At 36.6% G+C, this 22181-nt stretch overlaps 2 protein-coding genes across 4 annotated transcripts in view; both read right to left on the bottom strand.

Annotated features, from left to right (window-relative positions):
* LOC135707342 (uncharacterized) overlaps nucleotides 1–8003 on the bottom strand; it is a 29471-nt gene extending 21468 nt beyond the window's left edge. The window contains exon 1 of one of the 3 annotated variants that reach the window (XM_065229158.1): nucleotides 7092–8003. The gene's annotated coding sequence lies outside the window, so the exon portion shown is untranslated. The remainder of the gene's footprint in view (nucleotides 1–7091) is intronic. The other 2 variants (XM_065229159.1, XM_065229157.1) reach the window with 2 other exon arrangements.
* Nucleotides 8004–20233: 12230 nt separating this feature from the next.
* Nucleotides 20234–21795, bottom strand: LOC135707359 (ras-related protein Rab-18A-like). The gene is made up of 4 exons (XM_065229176.1): nucleotides 21579–21795; nucleotides 21122–21289; nucleotides 20787–21054; nucleotides 20234–20717 (listed from the first exon to the last, which is right to left on the bottom strand). Exons 1-4 carry the CDS (start codon nucleotides 21647–21649, stop codon nucleotides 20622–20624), a joined length of 603 nt encoding a protein of 200 aa, XP_065085248.1. The 5' UTR covers nucleotides 21650–21795; the 3' UTR covers nucleotides 20234–20621.
* Between the last annotated feature and the right edge of the window lie 386 nt (nucleotides 21796–22181).

The following is a 22181-nucleotide window of genomic DNA, read 5'->3' as shown; positions in this document are numbered from 1 at the left end:
TCATTTAGCAAAATTTGGAGTCCTTTTCTATGACCATCAAATTTTATTTTTTACAAGCCCGGAATTAAAAACAAATCCAAGCTCAGATCTATAGTATGTCTAAACATGAAATCTTTTCTATGTTTCAGAAACATTTGAATTTTTCTAGGACTGTGAACATATGGAACATTATTCCAGGCTCACTCAAATTGTTTGTATTAAAGATCGCGAATTTCTAAGTCCCAGATTAAAAAAAAACCAAGGTCTCTACAATTTATCGCAGAATCTTACAACTTCGAATTGAAGATCGAGAATTTAAATGGTAAAATTTTTTCTCGTTCTAGAATAATGAACATTTTTCTTAGACTATGATAGTTTCTTATCTAGTTCGTTTATTTTAAAGGCTCAATCGTGTTAACTTTACTGAGCCGATAGTTTTTTGTTCCGTAACAAAATTTAATTAATTCTAGGTCTAGTAGAAGTTTGACCGAATACTCGCAGCTTACATTGTCGAAGGATAGAATCAAGGGTGGAACTGGCCAGTATCTAGGCCAGTTGTCTAGGATCCACGGTTATGAAAATTTGTCTATGTGTTACAGAAGTTTCTATATTCGAAATCTTCAAAATTGCTTGTTTAAAAAATGCCAAAATTTGTCGAACATTTGTCTCTGCGCCTCAATTTGTTTCAAGTCCAAGATTTCCTAATACATTTTAATGTTCAATCTTTCACATCCCGAAGTTCATTCTTATAAGAAATTCGTGATCTGAATCTAAATTCAACTTACTAAATTTTTTTTGACTGTGTGAGGAAATGGAGGTCATAAATGAACCGTGCTCTTGATTATTCAAAAATTACTTATATATTTTTTTTAATTTATGGGATCCTTCAACGATTTGTTTTATTTAAAGAAGCTTGAAAAATGCTCATGATGGGTTGTGAGTTTATAATATTTCTCAAAGTGAGTCGCAATCAACGAAATATTGGATCCATATCTTTCATATCTCAAGTTATTTCTAAGCCTTGAACACATACACCCGCCACTTCCCGCGTCATCCTCAATCCAATTAATCCTTGCGATTTCAAACCAAAACATTCAAAGGTGTCAGAAATACCGGGTTGCCGGGATGGATATTTTACAAAAAATCGCAGCTTGCTCTACGACCGGCACAATCAGCACACCTGCGGCACATTGAAAAAAAAAGATGACCCAAGTTGGTGTGTGGAGTGACCTACCACTTGCCATAAACACACCTTTAAAAAAACGTGTAACTATTTTTAAAAAGGTAGTCAACCTTATTTTCAATCTTTTTACAATCAAAATAATCTACAGACCCTAGGAATTCTAGAGGTACCACGATTTTTTTTAATTCATCAAGAAATGTCTAAGTTATGTCATTGCAAACTTGCCGTTACAAGCTTTTCGGAGGCTTCGTAGTCTCACCGTATTCGGAGTGTTAAGTAATTTCTAAGCCTTGAACACGTAATTATTTGTCAACTTTTGCAATCTCCAAATGTTCTTCTATGTCAGAATCTTCTGGAACTCTACTCAGAATGTTTAGGAAATAATATTCTGAATTTACTGTGAAGTCTTCTCTTGAAAACCCATGAAAATCCTTATCAACTCTCATAGAAGTTTTCGTTAGAAGTATCTTTTGTTTGAAATTCGACAATATTTACTTTTCAGGAATATTCTGCAAGAAAATTGGAATTATTATCGATATCCCATGGGAATTGTCCTTACAATTCTTCTTTATTAATTGAGTGATTGATGCACATTAAAGAGATTTTCTATACCCTAAGTGATCATTAGGAGTAGTGTCAGAATTGTTTCCATATTATAATTAAGTTTGTGGTAGGGTTAATGCACTTTGAATTCTCCTTCCGAATTCCTTTAGAATGCTACCTTCTTTGGAATTCTGCTCCGAATCTTAAAAAAAAATCTCTTCTAAACTAACTTGGGATTTACCCATAGTTTACCTTACAGTTTACCTGAAATACTGCTCAAAATTACCTGCAACTTATTTTCACATTTCTTAGGGATTCCTGAATTCCTTTAGAATAATTCCTAGAGACTCTGTAGTAGAGAGAGCGAATTGTAGAGGACTAAAACTCATTTGGCAATCTGTTTAAAATTCTCTAGACATTTCTTCAAAAGTTAAGTGTTTAGTGTTAAAATCCTTAAGTTTGATTTTAGTCCAAGAGTCATGGTTTTTGATTATCTTAGGTCTTATTGACATAGGACTACGTCTTTGATTTCTATACGCACACTAAGATTATTTCATCGCAATCTGTGAAATTTTACCGAAATTTCAACAGCTGAACGTTCAGTAAACAGTTCGGTGATTTTTCACAGATTTCCTGTAATTTTTCACCGAATATCTGTGAAAAATTACAGGAAATCTGTGAAAAATCACCGAACGTTAAGCTGTTGAGATTTGGGTAAAATTTCACAGATTTCGGTAAAATAATCTAAGAGTGTAGAGGTACACTTTATGAAAACCGAAAATGGAACATGTAACAAAATTATGAAAGTTTTTGCACATTAATAACTCAGCTGCCCCTGGACCAATTTCAATAATTTTATCACCAATCGACCAAAAATATTTCTACGCATCAATAGCAATGCTTTCGATAGGAATTTTCAACAAGAAACTATTGAAAAGGTAGTAATGTCAAGCATTGTCCAATGTACAAATAAAAAGTGATAATTTTATCACTGTTTTCATAAAATAAACGTTCTTCCCAAACCCAGTCGCCATAATTGAGTACCACTTGGTTTCACATCATTCTGCTTTAACCTGAAAAGATATAAAAGAGCGCTGCTGTTTAGCCTCAACTAAAGTTGAAAAGACGCATCTGTGTCACTTCAAAAATTCATACATGTAAACCACACAAACACAAGAAATAAAGATCATTTAAAGTAAAAAAAAAAAACAAAAAAGAAGCCTCAACTCATTTTTGATTTGGACGGCGTGGTGAGCAGGCAGCAGAAGCAGCAATAGCAGCAGTAGGAAGGTGATGACAGGTTAGGTAGTCCACTCTTCTACCTAACAAGCAATATGACTGGTCGTGGCTAGAGTCGGTGTATAATGAGTCACGCCAAGGAAAAACAGTTGAACTCGCATCACGGTTTTCGAAAGATTCCCCTTTTAACTTGGCAACAGAGGACTTCTGCATCAACTTCAAATGACTTCTAGTGAGGAAAAAACGGCTGTAGTAAATCATTATATCAGTGATTTTGTCGAATTATCTTAAAGAAAAATAGTAGAAATTGTAATTACTGATCATAACAAAACGTATCGCATGACAAATGTAATGCTCACTGCGTGTATATGATCATTTCTTCGATTATCTTTTATATTTAATTGCAATACCTTTCGTGGACCTTTCATAGCATCGTAATGCTTGTTTACTTTGCACGATAGGTAGCCGGTTTGACTGTTCAATAGGTAGACTTAGCGTGACTCATTATACACCGACTCTAGTCGTGGCAAAGAAGGAAAAGGTCTTGGTAAAGAAGGCGCCAAGCGAAATCGCAAGGTTCTTCGTGATAACCGCCATCCGTCGTCTGGTTCGCCGTGGCGGTGTCAAACGTATCTCCGGTCTGATCTACGAGAAAACACGACGTGTGCTGAAGGTGTTCCTGGAAAATGAGATCCGTGATGCTATCACCTACACTGAACACGCCAAGCGTAAGCGTCCATGGATGTCATCTACGCTTTGAAGCGACAGAGACGCACTCTGTACGGTTTCGGAGGTTAAATCATCACCAACTTTGCCAACAAAACGGCCCTTTTTAGGGCCAACAAGCCTGTAATAAGCTGTTGGAATAGAATTTATCAGTGTACATATTCAGAACCATACGCCTCCAATGACCATGCTCTCCATAGTTGTAATCTTGTAACTTGGAGGCAGGGGTGCAAGTGATTTTGATCGATTCTCTTCAACAACTTTCTCTTTTAAAAAATAGTAGTATTGGATTCTTTAATTTTGAAAAATATATCGGTTTTTATATATTATCTGAAAGAGCTTCGTTTTCTGAGCACAGCGATATTTTTGTTTCGAGCCCACACACTTTCATCTCGATTTTTAAATCAAGATTTAAAGCGAAGACAACAAATCAAGAAGACTGGCAACTCTTCCATTTTCTCATACAAATGCTATGAGACAGGTACAATCGCGTCATCTGCCGCTCAAAGATAAATGCTTCGAACGAATTTGATAACAAAGATTACATCCTCAGAAGAAGGGTTTGTGTATTTGCTCATTTTTCTATGCGTTGCTTCCACCTTCACTCAAGTGCAGCGCTACTGTATCTGTCGCTTGGATTCTGGCAAAGTTGCCAGTCAGTTGTTGTCTTCGTTTAAAGCAAAATAATAACTTCACTGTTTGACAAACTGACATCTCGCTCCCATACAAAGTGAAACCGAGGGGCGCTAATAAAGTGATTTTTGCCAATGTAATCGTTCTTATTCAAAATAGTTCCAGTGTACCAAAATTGATGATTTTTTGGGTTTGGGTTCCATTTTTAATGCAGATTACGAATATGCATTTACCTCAATACCCTTAAAGAACCCAACCGTACCAACCTACAATTCAAAAACGGGAGAGTTGATCGATCAATTAAAAGGACTAAATGCTCTTCACATTTGTTCCGTCCACTAGCGGTCCTACGTCAAGTTTCCGTTCGTGCCTCTAAACACAGACCCTTCTACTTTTTTTTATTTGAGAATTTTTAAAGTCTGAAATTTCGAAAAGTTTAGTGATGTCATTTTTTGCGATATTCTCTCTCTCTCTTTCTCTCTCTCGATCCCTTCAACTAAGATTCAATATAATACATTTTTGGTTTGCGTGTAGTAGCTAAGAAAAATGCTACAAGCACAGCTATCATTTTTTAAAGCAGCGTTATATGCTGAATTGTTAGATTGTTATGAACAAAAACATTGAATTTCCCATATCAATTTCCATATAAACTTCAAATATTTTGTGCCAAGTCAGTTTCTTAACAAATTAATTCAAATATTGGGAGGCTAATCAAGACCCGATTTGGAACCGTTTGAGCACTGTGGAGCGAAAATTTTGCATCAGTCTACTGTCCATACTACGCAAGACTAGAGGCATGCTTGGCATACACAGTTTTGGTCACGAACTCCTCATTTGCTAATAACTTTGCACACAGTTGACGAAACATAGTTATTTTTGAAGCAGCAGACAAAATAGAGTTTAAGTTTGTTATAGATACGCAAAAAAGTAGATTTCAATTCCACTAATAAACTGTATTTGTTTTTGCGTTGTAAAAATGAAGTGAGAAATTCTCGGACTTTAAGTATAAAAATGAATTGGTGTTGGTTCAAATGTAAAGATTTATCTACTATTTGCATATCTATAGTAAACTATGGTTCTAATCATTTTTTTTTTCTTTCCTTGATTTGTTTTTCGTCGATCTTGTTTTCCGTGCTGAGCACCAATGCTACCGACGCCAGTGAGTTTCACACTGTGCCAAGAAGGAGAGACGGAACACAGTACAAGCCAGGTTCAATTTCAAATTCGTTTATCAATTTACAATCAATCAGTATTTGGCCAAATTGCATTCGGCCAAACGGCATTCGGGCAAATGACCCGGAACGTTACCCAGACAACCAGAATGCACGTATATTCAAAGTTGTTTTCGTGATATACAAACATATATACAAACAAACAATTCGTATATAATGCAAAGAAATGGCTTATACGTACAAAAGTGGAGGCCATATACGTGCATATTTTAATTTAATTTTAAACGAGTTGATTTAACATCATATACGATTTAATCTGTAATAACAAATTCATTTTGAAAAGTCTTACGATGTAATCCGATTTAATTTGTGATACAGTACACACTTAGAAAAAATCATGTAAATTTAGGTGCTCTGAGAGTGACATATACGAGCGTCAATTTTGACATAAATTTGAGTCATAACAGACGCGAAATATAGTCCAATCAAACGCACTTTTCGTCAACCAACGAAATTTTCAGTCTCGGAGCACCTAATTTTACATGACATGTTTGTTTACGTCTCATCTTTTATGTCAAAGACGGATTCCGTCACGTGTAAAATTAGTTATTTTTAAGTGTGTACGATGGAAAAATGAGTCATCGCATATTGGTCGGAAATTTGCATTCTATACGATTTAACTTAAACATAATGCGAGGTAGGTATGCCATTCTTATATGCGATTTTGACTAAAACTGTAGCAATTTACGATACTGTCTGTACATTATTATACAACTTCTGGTTGTCTGGGTAGTATTATGATGTGGCAAGTATAATCCTACTTTATGCCCACACACTTAGAAATAACTAATTTTACACGTGACGGAATCCGTCTTTGACATAAAGAATGAGACGTAAACAAACATGTCATGTAATATTAAGACGAGACTGAAAAGTTCGTTGCTCGACGAAAAGTACGTTTGATTGAGCTATATTTCGCATCTGTTATGACCTAACTTTATGTCAAAATTGACGCTCATATATGTCACTCTCAGAACACCTAAATTTACATGATTTTTTCTAAGTGTGCAGAGAAGTCGAGAAATTTTCAAACCCGAAAAATTCCTAGACCGGACTGGGAATCGAACCCAACCGCCTGCAGCAGTTGCAGTTGCCTTTATCAACCGAGCTAAGTGGGAGGTCCCCATTTAAGACACCTATATATAAATTTCATGAGTGCAGTTTTACCTTGGGTTTTACCAAGAATGAGTGACGGTGTTTTTCCTGGTCATAGCTGTTCGAATTGTAAGCGTGTAGCATACAATTTAAATAGGTATGACTAAAAACTATTGATTTTAATTTGAGTGTTTTTTCTGACTTTCAACGTAGTGCTTTGGATGCACTTCTACAGTTATTAATTGAGAGCTTTCTATGCCAACCAATGCATGCATTTGTATATTATGTGACAAGCACAAGGACCAATGAAAGATCTCCTCGACCGGATCGGGAATCGAACCCGCCGCCTCCGCCTTGGTAATACCGTGCCTTTACTGACTAGGCTAATAGGGTAGAAAGTTCAGGACTTATGATAATCTTCAAACCAGCATTGATTAATAATTAAGTATTTTAATATCTACGAACCAGTCTTACGTACTTATTCGTCTGCACGGATGTGTGTGTCCTTCCGGGCGACGTCAATTACCGATTTTTATCCTGCAGATAATTACTCCTCCGTTTTGGAACTCGTCCTTGCTAGGCACCAAACTAAAAGCACTTTATTTCAAGCTTGTTTCTCCTTTCACTTTCCCGACCGGTTGTTTTTCTTCGTCACTTAGTGACCACGTAATAATCCCAACCAGAGGCCTTCTAATTACACAATCAAATATATCCTGGGTGAATCACTGCTTCCCAGTCATTTTTTTCCTGACATGATTAGCTTTCTATGTATATCCTCTTTGCGTCTTTGCACTATCCAATGTGACCGCAAAGCAAAATGGCAACAGACGATGAGAATCCTTGCGAAAATGTATGTCGCCCTGTTTTTCACAGAATCCGCATATGAAATCCCCGATACTACGCCACACCGACCGACGGACCGAGGAAATTCTTGCGCAAAATATTCTTTACACGCCTATAACTAAGAAAATTGCTGGAACTATCTATCTACCCGAAACACACACTCACACCCGTCCTCTTTCGCGAAACCGGAAAATTGCACTTTGTCTTGTCACTTTTAGTAGAAGGAAGTTCAATTATTTCGCCAATAAATGCCAACTGATAGCCATTGAACAATTTTCCTCCGCGCAACACAATTTTTAATTGGATGCCGATGTTATGCCATCCGCCAAGAGTCGCTCAACACGGTAGTGTGTTCTGAAACTTTTCCTTCTACAGGAGGCCACCCCTGCTGCTACTACTCGCGCTCGCTCTCTTTCTCCTGGTTGGATTTTCCGTGAATTTTCTTCCAAGCTCTCACACGCGTGAAACCTCTCCACTGCCTGACTTCAGCTGGCAACAACTGGCTTTTCAACCATACAAACAGCTGCTCTGCCTAGAAAATACCCACATCGTTGGTTGCTAGCGTCTCGAGAGCTACTGACTGTTGACTACCCTTCCGGTTGCTGCTGGAACAAATGTTGTGGAAAACATACTAGAACCGACAAGAGAGCGGAAAATTGTCTCACTCTGTTGTCCTTTTTTTCCCTTTGCTACGGGACACTCTCTTGTCTCTTGTTTTTCTTCTCTGGTGGAAAATATTCCACCTATCGCATACCATCCCCCTTATTGGGTGGTTGTGTATCAGCATGCGGCTTGCTCCGATGGGACGAGGGGTGTAGCGATGCTGAGGAAATGTTATTGAGCATATATTTAGAATAGGTTTGTGCATAGGCAGTGTGTGGTGCACACTATATGGCGGATTTTTTATCACCGATTTTCGATCTCTATAGGTCACTTGAAAAGTATTAACTGAAATATAGTTCGTAGGTAACTGGTTTAATATACTTTACAATTTTTGTATACTATAACTTTTCATATAGTTACAACATTTTTCAAAATTTATGTACACTGAATTTTCATGACTGATTTTCTGAAAATTGGGTTGGTTAAATTTTAACGCTGTTGTAAGTTTACTTGAAATTTTTGTATAAATATATGGACAAGTATGATGAGCCAAATTAAATTTATTCTGTAGCATCACCACAAAGAATTACTAAAAATTCGCGGACCTCTGGCATCTCTTGTTACGAATTTACCACTATTTCGGATATTCCTTATATTCCGGAGGCCAGCAAAGTAACTAATGCTTGTTCTAGATCCAAACTAATTCATGCATTATCACAACGAGTGCATTAAAAATAGTGGAGCTTAAGAATATTTTTTAACGAATTTTTCACTTTTACGGATGTTCCAGATCTTCCGGACGACTGTTCCGTGACAGAGCAGAGTGGACATGCTGGTCTCAAATCCAAATTCATTCATATAGCTTCACAACAAGTGATTAAAAACAAATCGCGGAGGTCTAGAATATTTTTTACGAATTGATCACTTTTACGGATGTTCATAATCATAATCACAACAAGCTCTGCGATCAGTTTTAGCTCGAAGTTCGACGATAGATTTAGCAACTACCGGTGTGAAAGTTAAATACATAAATTAACAATCGTGATAGCACAGACAAACAGACGTAACTCTTTGAAAAAGTTATTCTTGGAAACATAGTATCTCAAAACATAGGTCCTCAGTAACGACATCTCTCTGGCTTCTCGCGGAAAACAAGCTTGCTCGCTAACTCGCAAACAATATTGCATAAAAGTTCTATAGAATGTATAGAAACGTCAAAGTGATCCGATGCCAGCGCTGCGGCGAGTAGTTCGCGGAACTGATAATATTCAAATCAACCGTTAAATACGTGAACGAAGATACACAATGAAGTGTTACGTCTGTTTGTCTGTGGTGATAGCAACGACCGGTGCGAAACCTGGTTGCTAACTAAAATAGCAACGGCTAAGAACAACCGTACCAGTCGTTGCCATTTGCGGCACTATTTTACTTACGCACAGCGTTTCCATTTTGGCTTAATCACTCCTCTCCACACCGGTCGTTGCTATCAGAGTCATAATTTAAGTTACCGTTTTCCACACCGGCAAAACAAACATTTGACGTTTATTCAAAATAGCAACCGTCTGATGCGTTGCTACCGGGTTGCTAAATTTATGAACTCACTACTTCCCAAGGTACGGATTGCTATTTCCCCCACCTGAATAGCAACCCCCGGTACGCAAGTAAAGGTTGGTAAATGTGCCTTATTTACTCATTGGTACGGTTGCTCTGAATACAGGGTGGCCAGCAAACCGGGAATACCGGGAAATATACGGGAATTTGTAAAGTAACCGGGAATTCGACGAGAGAACCGGGAAAATAAATTAACCATACCAAAGGATCAAATGTTTACACCATAATTTCAGAATAAACCATTAAAACAGAGTGATCCTTTACCAAATGAATGTCTTGCTCCATTTGCTGCATAATTATCTTCAGTTTGCCGTCTTGTCGTTTTCATAATTTAATCACTCAGCAATATTGCAAATTAATTTTTGTCGTTTCAATTTCAGATGTAAAGTGCATGGTCCTTAAAAGAAAATATTGAAGATGCTGGACTTTGGAAACCAACATTTGTTAAAACCGAAGCTTTATTATTCTTTCCCGGGATTTTAATTTTTCGTTGTTCAAAATTCTCATTATATGAATTCCAGAATTAACTTGTTCTGAAATAAATCAGAAAACACTCAGCGTAATAATTGCCGTTGAATTCCCCTTGCAACCCCTTCTAAGAATTAAATTTGAATCCTTCTTAGAATTACCTTGAGCCTATTCGGAAACTTTGATTCCTTTGAAAATCTTTTGAAACATTTCTTTTAATTCTATTCAAAACAGCAGAAATTTTCCGAAATTTTATTTAGAAGCCCCTTGGAGTATTTTAAAGAATTTCTTTCTAATTATCAGCAAATTTTTGCAATCAATTTTGTTGGAGTTCTGTGATGAATCTTTCGCACTAGGGTTGAAATTATTGCCAGAACAATCTTAGAACTCTTTTTCTTGTTGAATTCTGATCATAATTTTCTTGGAATTCTTCTTAAAATTCATCTGTCATTTTCCCCCATACAAATCGGCTCAGAATAACGTAGGAATTTTCCGCAAAGTTTTATTTTTCACAATTCTTTTTTAAATCTTCTAAAATTACCTAACCATTTAATTTAGAACTTGTATTCTTCTCCACAGAAATCCCTCCAAATTCAGCTAACAATTTCTAAGGATTTCATGTCAGAATAATTCTGAAATTCTGCTCAGGGTTCCAGGGTTTTTCCGCTAGATTCTATAGATTGTTCTGTAATTTTTTATAACCCTTAAAATGCTTCCAAGTCTCGGAGCGTGACAATTATGACTCCACGACTCATAAGTATAATATTTTCTTTTTCAAATCTGTGATCTTGAAAAATTTTCAAAATTTCACATTTTAATCATGTTTTCTTCAAATCTTGCATCACAAAGATTGTATTAATCACAAATTTTGAAAAAAAAAGTTTAGTTTCAGACTCCACAAAAATTTTAAAGCCCAGAATCTTGGGAATCTTCTAAAATCATTTTTTCAGTAAATTCCTTTCAGCACGTTCTTAAAAAGGGGTTGAAATTCGTTTTTTGTTGAATATTAACAACCCGGGATTTTTTTAAGATTTGAACCGGGAAAACCGGGAAAAAACCGGGAATTTCAAAATGAAAATTCACTGGCCACCCTGTGAATAGCAACGCACCGGTGTGGGTGGTTTTATGGTTCAAAATGAGTAGTAACATTAATATTTGTAACATGAAATGTGGAATGTGTACTGTTAATTTATTGCATTGGTAAAGTACATAGCATATACCACTCATTTTTGCAGGCCACAGCCTTTGGACAGTGGACTGGACACCTCGTATGACTTGATCAAGTACGATACTTAGTTGTATTCAATTTACCATTGTATCAAGGGCCAAAAACGGAGCGTGGACCCGTAAGCAGAGATGCTTACGCGGTATCCACGGAAGCAAGAAGAATCCAATGATAAAAATGTTCCGACCCGATATAGAACAAGCCATCATACGAGAGGATGTCCCAATGAGTGGGGAGAAGAGCCCACCTTCAATTCACGAAATGTTAACAACAGGGAGTTGGCAATTCCACTCTCCCGAGCTCCCCATCCAAATCGCTTCAATCGTAGCACAAAAACGTCACTTCTAATCGAAATGACGTCTGATACAAAGTTGTTTATAAAAGTAAAGTCTTTCTGGGAAGAACATACACGGTAATTTTTTTTAAGTAATTTTGTTCCAAAAAAAGTGTAAAAATCTGAAATAGGGGAAATGTCTCTAAGGCCACTATGGATCTAACATTGGGCCCATCGCTAAAAATCTGCTATTTATCAATTTTATCTAGATAAACGCGTCATTGGGGCGGTATTATTGGATATTTTTGGTCACTATTTAAAATTTAGTCGATTGTTGAATTTATGTATGGGCCCAAATTAGGGGCATTTAGGCCGACATTACACCCATTTCCCCTATCTCAAAAAATATATCTTCAATATTTATAATATATTTTTTAATAAAGCTCACGAAAATGCAAACCTTTGAAGTATTTAAAACCATGAACACTGGAAAATTAACAAAAAATCGTGGAACATCAAATTTTGGTCAGATTTATATAAGGATTTAGAATGTCTCAAATATTATTTCCTATGTAAAAATTACATAAAATGTGTACTAACTAAAAGTTAAAAAAATTATCAAAAATTCTTGTACAACGATTTTTGGAAATTTTCAAGTTTCCATGGTTTTAAAAATTCTAAAAGTTTGCATTTATTATGATTTTTTTATTTTAAATATAAACATTGAAGTTATAATGAAGTAATGAAATTGGGTTGTTAGCGGAATGCTTAAATGAAACAGCAAAAAAGGCTATCTTCCATTTAATTGCACTTAATTAATTTTGGTATCTATGACAGATACGTATTTCGCCTATAATGTGAAAAATTGAAGATATACTTTATGAGATATTTCGATCAGAAGTGACGTTTTCGTGCTACAATTTATTGCCCATAACTCACAATTATGTAAAGTTTTATGCAAATCGGAGAAGGTCGAGTTTTTCCGATTCGTCATTTGGCTGAAGGGTCACCATAAGTGGATTAATTCAGTTTTTTAACGACGTTTCCTGAAGTTCAACAATGTATCTACGGAACTCCCTGACCTGATTCAAGTCCATTAAACTTCAACGAAGTACTTTGAATTTAAAAGAAGGTCCCCAACTTATATGAAGTTAACTGAAATTAAAAAAAAGGATTCCCGATTTTTTACTAAGTTCCTTGAATTTCTACAAAGTTCTCTGAAGCTCTACAAACTTCCCCGAATGTCTGCTAATTTCCTGCATTTCTACGATGTATCCTGAACATCTACGATGTCCTTGCAGTTTTACAATGTTCCCTGATGATAAAGAAAAATCTCTGAACGGCAATGAAGTTCCCCGAATTTTTACGAAATTCGCTAAATTTATCTGAAGTTCGATAAATGTCTGCAAAGTTTGATTAAGTTCTACAAACTAATAAGAAAATAACTTGCAGAACTTTTACAAAATTCTCTGTCCTTCGACGAAGCTCACTGAAGTTCGACGAAGTTTGCTGAAATTCTAAAAAAATGACTTCACTTTAGAAACTTTACTGAGCTTCCACGCAGTTATCTGAACTTCTTTGTAGTTTCCTAAAGTACTATGAAGTTTCATGAAGATCTACGAAGTTCCCTGAACTTTGGCGAAGTTCTCCGAACTTTGAAGAAGTTCTCGGAACTTTGACGAAGTTCTCCGAATTCAAATGTTTTATAAATCTGTAATATTGAACATCCTCCCACACTCTTACATAATACCGAGCCTAAATCCCAGGGACCTTATGAACTATGTTTCATTAAACTATTCATGTTTCTTTAAAGTATCGTCAAATACAAACTTCTTCTCTTCTTTAACTTTATTATAGGGACTTTCAGACCTGAGCGGATTGCTCTCTTAAATACTTGTTTTTAGTTTCACTGCGTGTTATTACTCAACCAAGAGACTCAACTTGAGCAGTTCCACAGTTGTTCTAAGCCTATACTTCTGTAATGCCAACCGGTGGAAACTAACGATTTTAAATTGGCTTACCACTTGACTAGCCTATTGGTCCCAAGCAAATCGATTAACTTACACCATTCTAGTCGAAATTCTAATAGCTAATAGATGCACCCCTCGAAACATAAGAAATTCCACGAACCCCTTATTTTATCTGTCAAACTTTCATAACAAATCAAAACAAACATAGTGTAGTACTAGAATTTTGACAAGAATGGGATACGCTTATAGATGTACTTGGGACCAATAGGCTAGTCAAGTAGTGAGTTAATTTAAAATCGTTAATTTTTTACCGGTTGGTAACCCGCATAAATGCAAACCATTGCTTGACCTTATCACAAATGGTTAAACATTGTGTATAATCCCTGTTAAACTTTAACTAAAATGGTTATGGAACTTTACATGAACGCATGAACGTTTGTGTGATAAAGTTTTATCCTCATGTATTATGATTGTTTTGGAAATGAACCTTACAAATAATGGGTTGTTAGCAGCTGCGTGCTGTCAACAATGTATATTGACTTTAAATATTGCTCCACACGGTGAAAAAACATCATGTTCATGTAAAGTGATTTGCTGTTGAATTTGCACTACTTGCCAAACATTGCAATTCGAAGTGCAAATCCTTTGGAAGAGATCATATCGAAGCACGATGAAATCAACAGCAAATCACTTCATTTTAGATTGTATTGCACATTGTTGTTGATGTGCTGTGCTTTGAACTCGAAATGTCATACCTACTCTTAAGTATATTCTACCCAAAATTAAGTTTAATTACGTACATTTGAGAATATGCATTTCACTCAAAAATAGCGTATTGGGCTGAACTATATCGTTGGGTCGAATCTCTTGTTCCTTTTTTGACAACAATAACGAGTGCAAGTGAGAGGCTGAAGTCAATATTAAGTAAAAAGAACTCAAATTTTGGGTAATATTTTTTCTCCGTGCAGAACGCGCTGATTGGGTTACTAGAAGTTCAAATTAAAAATGAACCCCGTTAATATGAATGAGGTGTCGTTCAGATTAGCGGGGGTCCACGGTACTACCTATATCACATGTTTTCAAGTGACACTGAACAACATCGCATGGTTTTTTAGTAGAAGCAAGGCAAGACATTGACCAATAAATTTGATAAGTTTGACACTGTTTTGTAATCGAAATTATCTGAGTAATACAAAGAAAAATACTAATGTCGTTTTCGTTTTTGCGGTGTAGCTACACCGGTGCTACACTGCCGTACACCGAAATATTTTAGGGTGTAGATATAGGATGCACCTTTGTTTACAAGCAAATGCTGTTGAGCTGTCAAAGACTCGCGCTTATTCCTGCTTACACTACACCAGTGCTACACCGCAAAAACGAAAACGACATAAGATGAAACAGTCGGAAGAAAAACTTTCTATTTTAGTGTCCTCTTTCCGGTCCCTTTCATCCAATGCAAGGTAATTTTGTGGATTTGCTGCCCCCTCGGTAGAGATGAAATTTTGCGCGCTTTTTTTTATCAATACAATCACACCAAAATCAGAGATGTCCCATTTTTTAATTACTCGATTAACAACTAATCGATTATTTTTTGTTCTCTGTGTTGTCATTTTTCTACCAATAAGTGCTATTATTGACTACAGCAACAGTTTCGTATTGCTCACGTTCTAGAACGCAAATTATTTCGGGTGGAGATGGAGAATTATCGCTTCTCTCGCTTGACTTCATTTGTTGTTGACTTGCCATCTTCGCGAGTAATATTTATCATGTGCGTTTTTCACATTTGCTTCCAAAAGCAAAACTAATCAAATTCAATGGATGAAAACAGTGGTGCCGATTCAAATGATAATCATTTTGATTTAAAGGTGTTATACAGTACATATTTTTCAACAACAAATCACTTTGTTTCAAAACGCAAATAACTTGAAAATCAATGATAAATCACTTCGATTCGTAGTTCCACATAACAGACTGAGTCAAGTGCAAGAGCATTTGGATTAGATGTGATAACTTTTTACCATGCAGTACTAAATTTTACTACTGACACTGATATTCGTAGAAAGCACGACATCAGGCGGTACTGCTTTGATATTACTATCCATATGAATATCACTAGGAAAATCTTACTTTTATCTCAACAAATAAACTATTTCGTGTAACCGCTGCAATGTTTTAATAGTACCGATGAGTTTTCTAAAGATCAGTACACGATTGGCTGGCGTATATGAGAAAAATTTGCCGCCGAACTTTGAATATCAGTACGTTACATACTGACATTGAGGCGAGTGACATTGATGTTTAAATTGTTTGGGCTGATACTGACATCAAGGGGTTATTGAAAATCAGCATTTTGCATTGATATTGATATTTTGCAGCACTGGTTGTTCATAACCATTCAAAATAGTTGTTTTCTCCATACATTTTTGGAAAGAAAACTATATTAGAACCTTTTTACTTATTGTTTGAGAATTTTAATGGTAATGGTTATGGTAGTCAGTAAGGAGCATGGATGGTTTTGTAACATCGATCAACTTTATGTGGAATATATCGCGAATAGGTTGCCTGTGAATTACTGATTCCCAATTCGCGATATATTCCACGTAAAGTTAACCGACAATATAAAAACATTCGTGGACCTTACTGAGTACCATAACCATTACCATTAAAATTCTTAAACCATAATTAAAAAGGTTCTAATATAGTTTTCTTTCCGAAAATTTATGGAGAAAACCTAGGGGCAAGTCAACTATACTCTGAGCAAATGTATTTACATTGAGTAACTGTGAGTTACTCGTATTTGCTCAGAAAATAACAAAGTAGCCTCAATTTTACTTTTTCCATACTGTCATATTTACAAACAGCCATTATGAACAGATTTATAGCTAATTGCAAGTAAGTTATTTTTGTATATAATAGCCTTGTTGAAGAGTAGATGATCCATCCAACTAAAACTCTGTTATCACCGTACAGTTATCGTCCAACACACCAGCTCGGTAGATCAAGACCCCCATACTGATTAGACGATATTGTGCAGTACGATTGGATTAGCTCTCTCCCACTACGTATCAGTGAAGCCATCATCATGCCATCAGAAGCTCTCAGAAGCCCAAGGAAATCATCGCATCGACGGAGGACTGACCTTCCTACAACGATCGTGCGGGTAAGGGGATCAGTCCACCTCAACCAGGTCCCTGTATTATACGAACAGGAGACTTACGACGGCATTTTAATCCGTCACGTTGTTCCTAGTTTAAGTGAAATACAAATTAGTGATAAACTTAATAAACCTTTTATTGTATGTTTTGCTGTGTTAAATAAAGTGCTAGGTATTATTTAACCGTAGCGAGTGCTTAGTTAGTTGTTACGAAACAAACACCTCCTATTGGGTACCGGCTGGATTGTCTGATTGAAGTCCTAATCGACATTGTGCTTGGTGCATGAATTAAGTACCCTTTGTTTACCGTGAAACTGTTTCATCCATCGGTGTCGGGAGTTTAAACCCAACCGTTTTCCACTGCTGAGCTAGAAGGTAATGGCCCACCTTTGTTCAAGCCTCTTGGTAAAATTTATTTTTCATGGTGCAAGCTGAAAATATAATATGGGTTCAGAGGAATGATTTAGACATTCGGTAGTAACGAGAAGGATAGTGTTATAACTTATATCATCAATAAGTTGTACCCGTATATAAGTTAAAATAATAAGTTAAAAAATAAGTTAAAACCCGTATTCTTATTCCCAGATCACCAAGAACTATTCTGTTTTTTTTTGCATGAGCAGAACCACAAATATGTAAATAAGAAGAGAAACCTGTTCAACTAAGTTGCTGCGATAAAAAATTGCATGTTGTAAACGATTTTCTTCATTGAGCAACGGGAGTAACTCAGAGTTACTCAAGATTTGCTCAAAAATTACTCATGGTTGAAAGTTGTCTAGCCCCTAGGAGAAAACAATTATTTTGAATGGTAATGGTAACAACCCTCAAAAACCATAATACATGAGGTTTATACCCCGGACAGACTATTGCCTTGTTCAGACTACAGAGTTATAACATGTTATAGCGCTATCTTGATGGTGGTTTCTGTGTTGCAATTAGTTGACAACCGTTATAACATGTTATAACTCTCCAGTCTGGACAGCGTTTATGACTTATATCATGTAATATAGGCTGTCTTGCAATGAACACTCATACATCTAGTTTTCACTGGAAATCTAATGCATGAGTGCTCATTGCAAGACAGCCTATATTACATGATATAAGCCATAGTCTGTCCAGGGTATTAAACTTTATCACACAAACTTTCATGTGAAGTTCCAAAACCATTTCAGTTAAAGTTTATCAGGGATTATAAACAATTTAAACCATTTTCGGTAAGGTCAAGTTATGGTTCGCATTTATGCGGGTATACCGTGGACCCTCGTTAATCTGATCGATACTTCGTGAATACCCTAATAAAAAATACCATAAATCAACTGTATCCCGGATGGGTAAACTATTCCACAAATGGTTTGGATTATACCCGAACACGTCGTTAAGCTCTCTTCTATGGTTATTTTATTAGGGTATTAACTCAGGTTTTAAGAGGGTTCATTTTTAATTTGATCTTCTAGTAACCCTACGACCATCAGAAAAGCTCGCAGAAAAGTGAGTGTCTGGTATTTATTGCTTTGTTTTGATTATGTGTTTCGTTTCGTATCGTTCCATTTCACTTCAATCTATTCCATCTCTAATAAATAAATACCATAAACTAACGATAACCCAAATGATAGAACTATTCCACAAAACGTCGAGTCAAATAACCATACATATTTTATTAGGGATGTGCTAGATGACGTTTGAGCAATTTTTAGTTTGCGCTGCGTGCAGATTAGCGCGGTTGAACCAATTAATTAAGAACGGTCAGGTTACCGGGGATTCACGGTATCAATTTTTAGAGAACAGGATCAAAGAGTTTAGTTCGGTGCATGCCTTGGCAGCACTTTTTTAAGCCTATTTGGCTACAAAATTCCATAATAAGCAAGGCGTAAGTCACTCAGCACATTGTGCTGCAATTAGATTCGGCACAGTTTGGGCACATACATCGGCACAATCTCGTAGGCATTTGATTGTTGTAAATAAAATAGGAGCACTGCTGGTCACTGAACTTGTTCACAACATTACGAGCTGTTTGGATGTATATTCAGGAACATCCTCCAATTAAATATATCAGAGGAAGTCCGACCAGCAGTTCACTTCTCGGTTCACTTATAGATTTAAATGCGAAATGCCGCTAGACCGATTTATCCTTGCGATTTCAAACCAAAACATTCAAGGTGTCAGAAATACCGGGTTGCCGGGATGGGTATTTTACAAACAATCGCAGCTTGCTCTATGACCGGCACAATCGGCACACCTGCGGCGCACTTGCAGCACACTGAAAAAAAAGATGACCCAAGATTGGTGTGCGGAGTGACCTACCCTTTGATAATAGGTCTAAAATGGATGCTTTTACGTGCTGTTACCTAATCAAAAACATTCCACATATTTCGATTCGAGTGGCAGCTAATTACAATCCTTTTTACATCATAAATCCCCAATGTCTGAAACAGCTTCTTTTGACGCATAACTAACCTGCTTGTTGACGCATTCTCAATAAATTGACAGCTCGCCACACACTTATGTACCGCCATGGAGCTATGATGGTGGTTGCCTCGGAACGTGGGTAGATCACCTTTTCGTGATACGTTACGGGATGTAAGATCTACCACCGATTCCTAGTCCCTTCTACATCAAACTAGGGGAACAGGATTTTTCAGTAATCAAAGGAACACACTTTTTATGCCTTGTTGATAGTGACAAGACTCGGCTTTATCCACCGAGGATGATCTTGAAACAAGGGAAAAATTAGTTAGTTAGTCTTCATCTATGTGATTCCTAATCTTCTATTCATTGTTCCCTAGTTTGAAGTGATTAAGACTAGGGTTCTGATGCATGGTCATTATCGGTGCCTTTGGAGGGTGTTTCAACACTCTGAAGGGTATAAATAGTGGGACCTTTCAATTAGAGTCGGATCCTTGCGATAAATGCAAGAATGACAACTGTAAAAAAAAAATTGAAAACTTCATCATTTCTCAATAGTGATGGAGTAATACGACATGCACTAAACTAAGGACACGGGATATACTACAATAGATCAAATTACTGGTCGCAGTGGTGTTAGGTCCCGAACAGAGGAAATAAAAAAAGATGGTGGTTTGAGCTAATCTTAATAATTTAAAATAGTAATTAAATTTTGGAATTAGCCTCCATTTTATGCAGCTTACGAATATGTAATTATTTCAATACTCCTAATCGACATTATTATCAAAAAATATGTTTTATTGAGCTTTTTATTTACGATACTCTTCGTTAAAAATCAGGACGTTTCAATCACTTTGAAAAATAAATCAACTGCATACAGTATCATAAAAATCAGGACATGTCCTGCTAAATCAGAACGCATGGTATGCCTACCCTTTGTAGTTGCACCTTTTCCGACAGAGCGAACGGAGGCCCGTTCCTGGTCCTATCTGGCCTAGTAGTACCATGTTAACAATAAAAGGAAACATACACACATTGGCTACCTTTGGATTCCTTTATTATCAATAAAATTAATTTTCTACACGATAAATAATAGGTAGCAGGGTAGCAGTAACCCATCGGATTACACTTTTATTTTCTAATAAATAGATTCTAAGCTACACCTTTGAATTTATTAGTTTACTGAATGTTATTTAGTTTATTTGCATTAGTTTTTTTTTTTCATGCTTTTTAAATTTTATATAAAATATCATTGTTCTATCAGATGTGTTTTTTAAGTGGTAGGCAAACGCTTTGGTTATACCTACCCCTATTCAATATTCCTAGTTGATTTGATACACATTGAATACATTCTAATCGATCGAAGCAACGTTGCAAATTACACATACTTATGGCTTAGTCACACGATATTTACTATTTCTTAGTTCCGGCCCGCTGTTATTAGCAGGAGCATGATCCATCTTGGTTTCCTCGCCTGTTCAGATCTAGTGAATCACCGTAATCGTTGCGCTCCCAAAGGCCATCCGTTTCCATTATCTGCAATCATAAAAAAAAAAACATGAATTTAATTTTCTAAGAAATATTCAACCACCCAACAGATCTCACCTTCCTAACCACCTCCTCGAATGCATCCCGTACTCCCTCGTTCGTCTTGGCCGAAGTTTCAATGAACATGGTACGATGTTTCTTCGCAAACCGGAAACCATCGTCTCTGGTGATGGCTCGATCTGCCGAGTCTATCTTGTTTCCGACGATCATTTTCGCCATGTTATTCCTGGTGCCGTAGATTTCGAGCTCGTTCAGCCAGGATTCCAGCTTCTGGAACGTTTCCTTTTTCGTGACGTCATAGACCAGAATTGCACCCTGTGCATCTCTGGAAAAACAAATCAGCCAACAACGGTTAATGCATTAGACTAAGAAATTAGATTATACTAACGGACCTGTAATAGCTAGGGGTCAACGTTCGAAACCGTTCCTGTCCAGCTGTGTCCCAGATGGCCAGTTTGACTTTTACGTTGTCAATCTCCACGATCTTTGTTTTGAAATCCACTCCGATGGTCAACGCTTGGTCCTTGTCGAAATCATCATCCGTGAATCGTAACATTAAACTGTAAAAGTAATACGCAATGATGTTTAAGCATTGTAGAACACTATCAATGGATGACTATCGATGGCGAAACTGCGTAGTCGCTAAGATGAGTAAACATTTTGCTACTAGCGGCTCAAGGGCATTCACCGATATCATGTTTTAGAATTATTGTTTACATCCCGAAACAAATAGGTACAACTTTGGGTTTTGATTCAGCCCACCATGATTATGTTGTATGCATTCCAAAAATAGAACCGGAATCCGTGGTGCACCGTAACATGATGGTCCCATGGGTTTTATTTACCTACCTAGATTTTCCAACTCCACTTTCGCCTATAATTAGAATTTTGAATGTGGCTAAAATGTTTTCTTGCTGCATTTTTCCTGTGCCTAACTATTGCTGGATAACTTCGTGATAACTCTATACGTGCACTGGCGACAGATTGTTTTGTTTTATTGTTTGAATTATAAGGTAAAATCACTACTGTAAACACGTAAAAACGACTTCAAAAATAGAGAAACAGTTCCGTGTTGTTCTTTAGCTTTGTGCAAAGGTGTAGCTGACTGAAATCAGTAATAAAAATAACAATGATTCATCGTGTTCATTGATGCTGTCATCATCAGATTCATTCCTAAAACTGATCACTGATTACTTTTAGCTGGTTCATTAATTCATCGCACAAATTGTTGTATAACGCCACCTGGGCATTCGGTGTACACATGCGTGCACGCTCCCGCGCCTTAACGTATTTATCGGTAGAAAGGTACCCAGAATGAAGTTCACTGCGCGCTCCTCATGTTTGGGTAATATTCCTGATAGGGGAAATGCAGGTAATGTCGGCCTAAGTGTCCCTAATTTGGGCCCATCCATAAATTCAGTAATCGACTAAATTTTTAATAGCAATAAAAAA

Source organism: Ochlerotatus camptorhynchus, unplaced genomic scaffold (genome assembly GCF_037179485.1).
Source record: "Ochlerotatus camptorhynchus isolate MF236.1 unplaced genomic scaffold, CSIRO-AGI_Acam_v1.1 ptg000308l, whole genome shotgun sequence".
Taxonomy (NCBI): domain Eukaryota; kingdom Metazoa; phylum Arthropoda; class Insecta; order Diptera; family Culicidae; genus Ochlerotatus; species Ochlerotatus camptorhynchus.
Note: the sequence above shows the minus strand (reverse complement) of the source record. Positions and strands in the feature narration are given on the sequence as shown.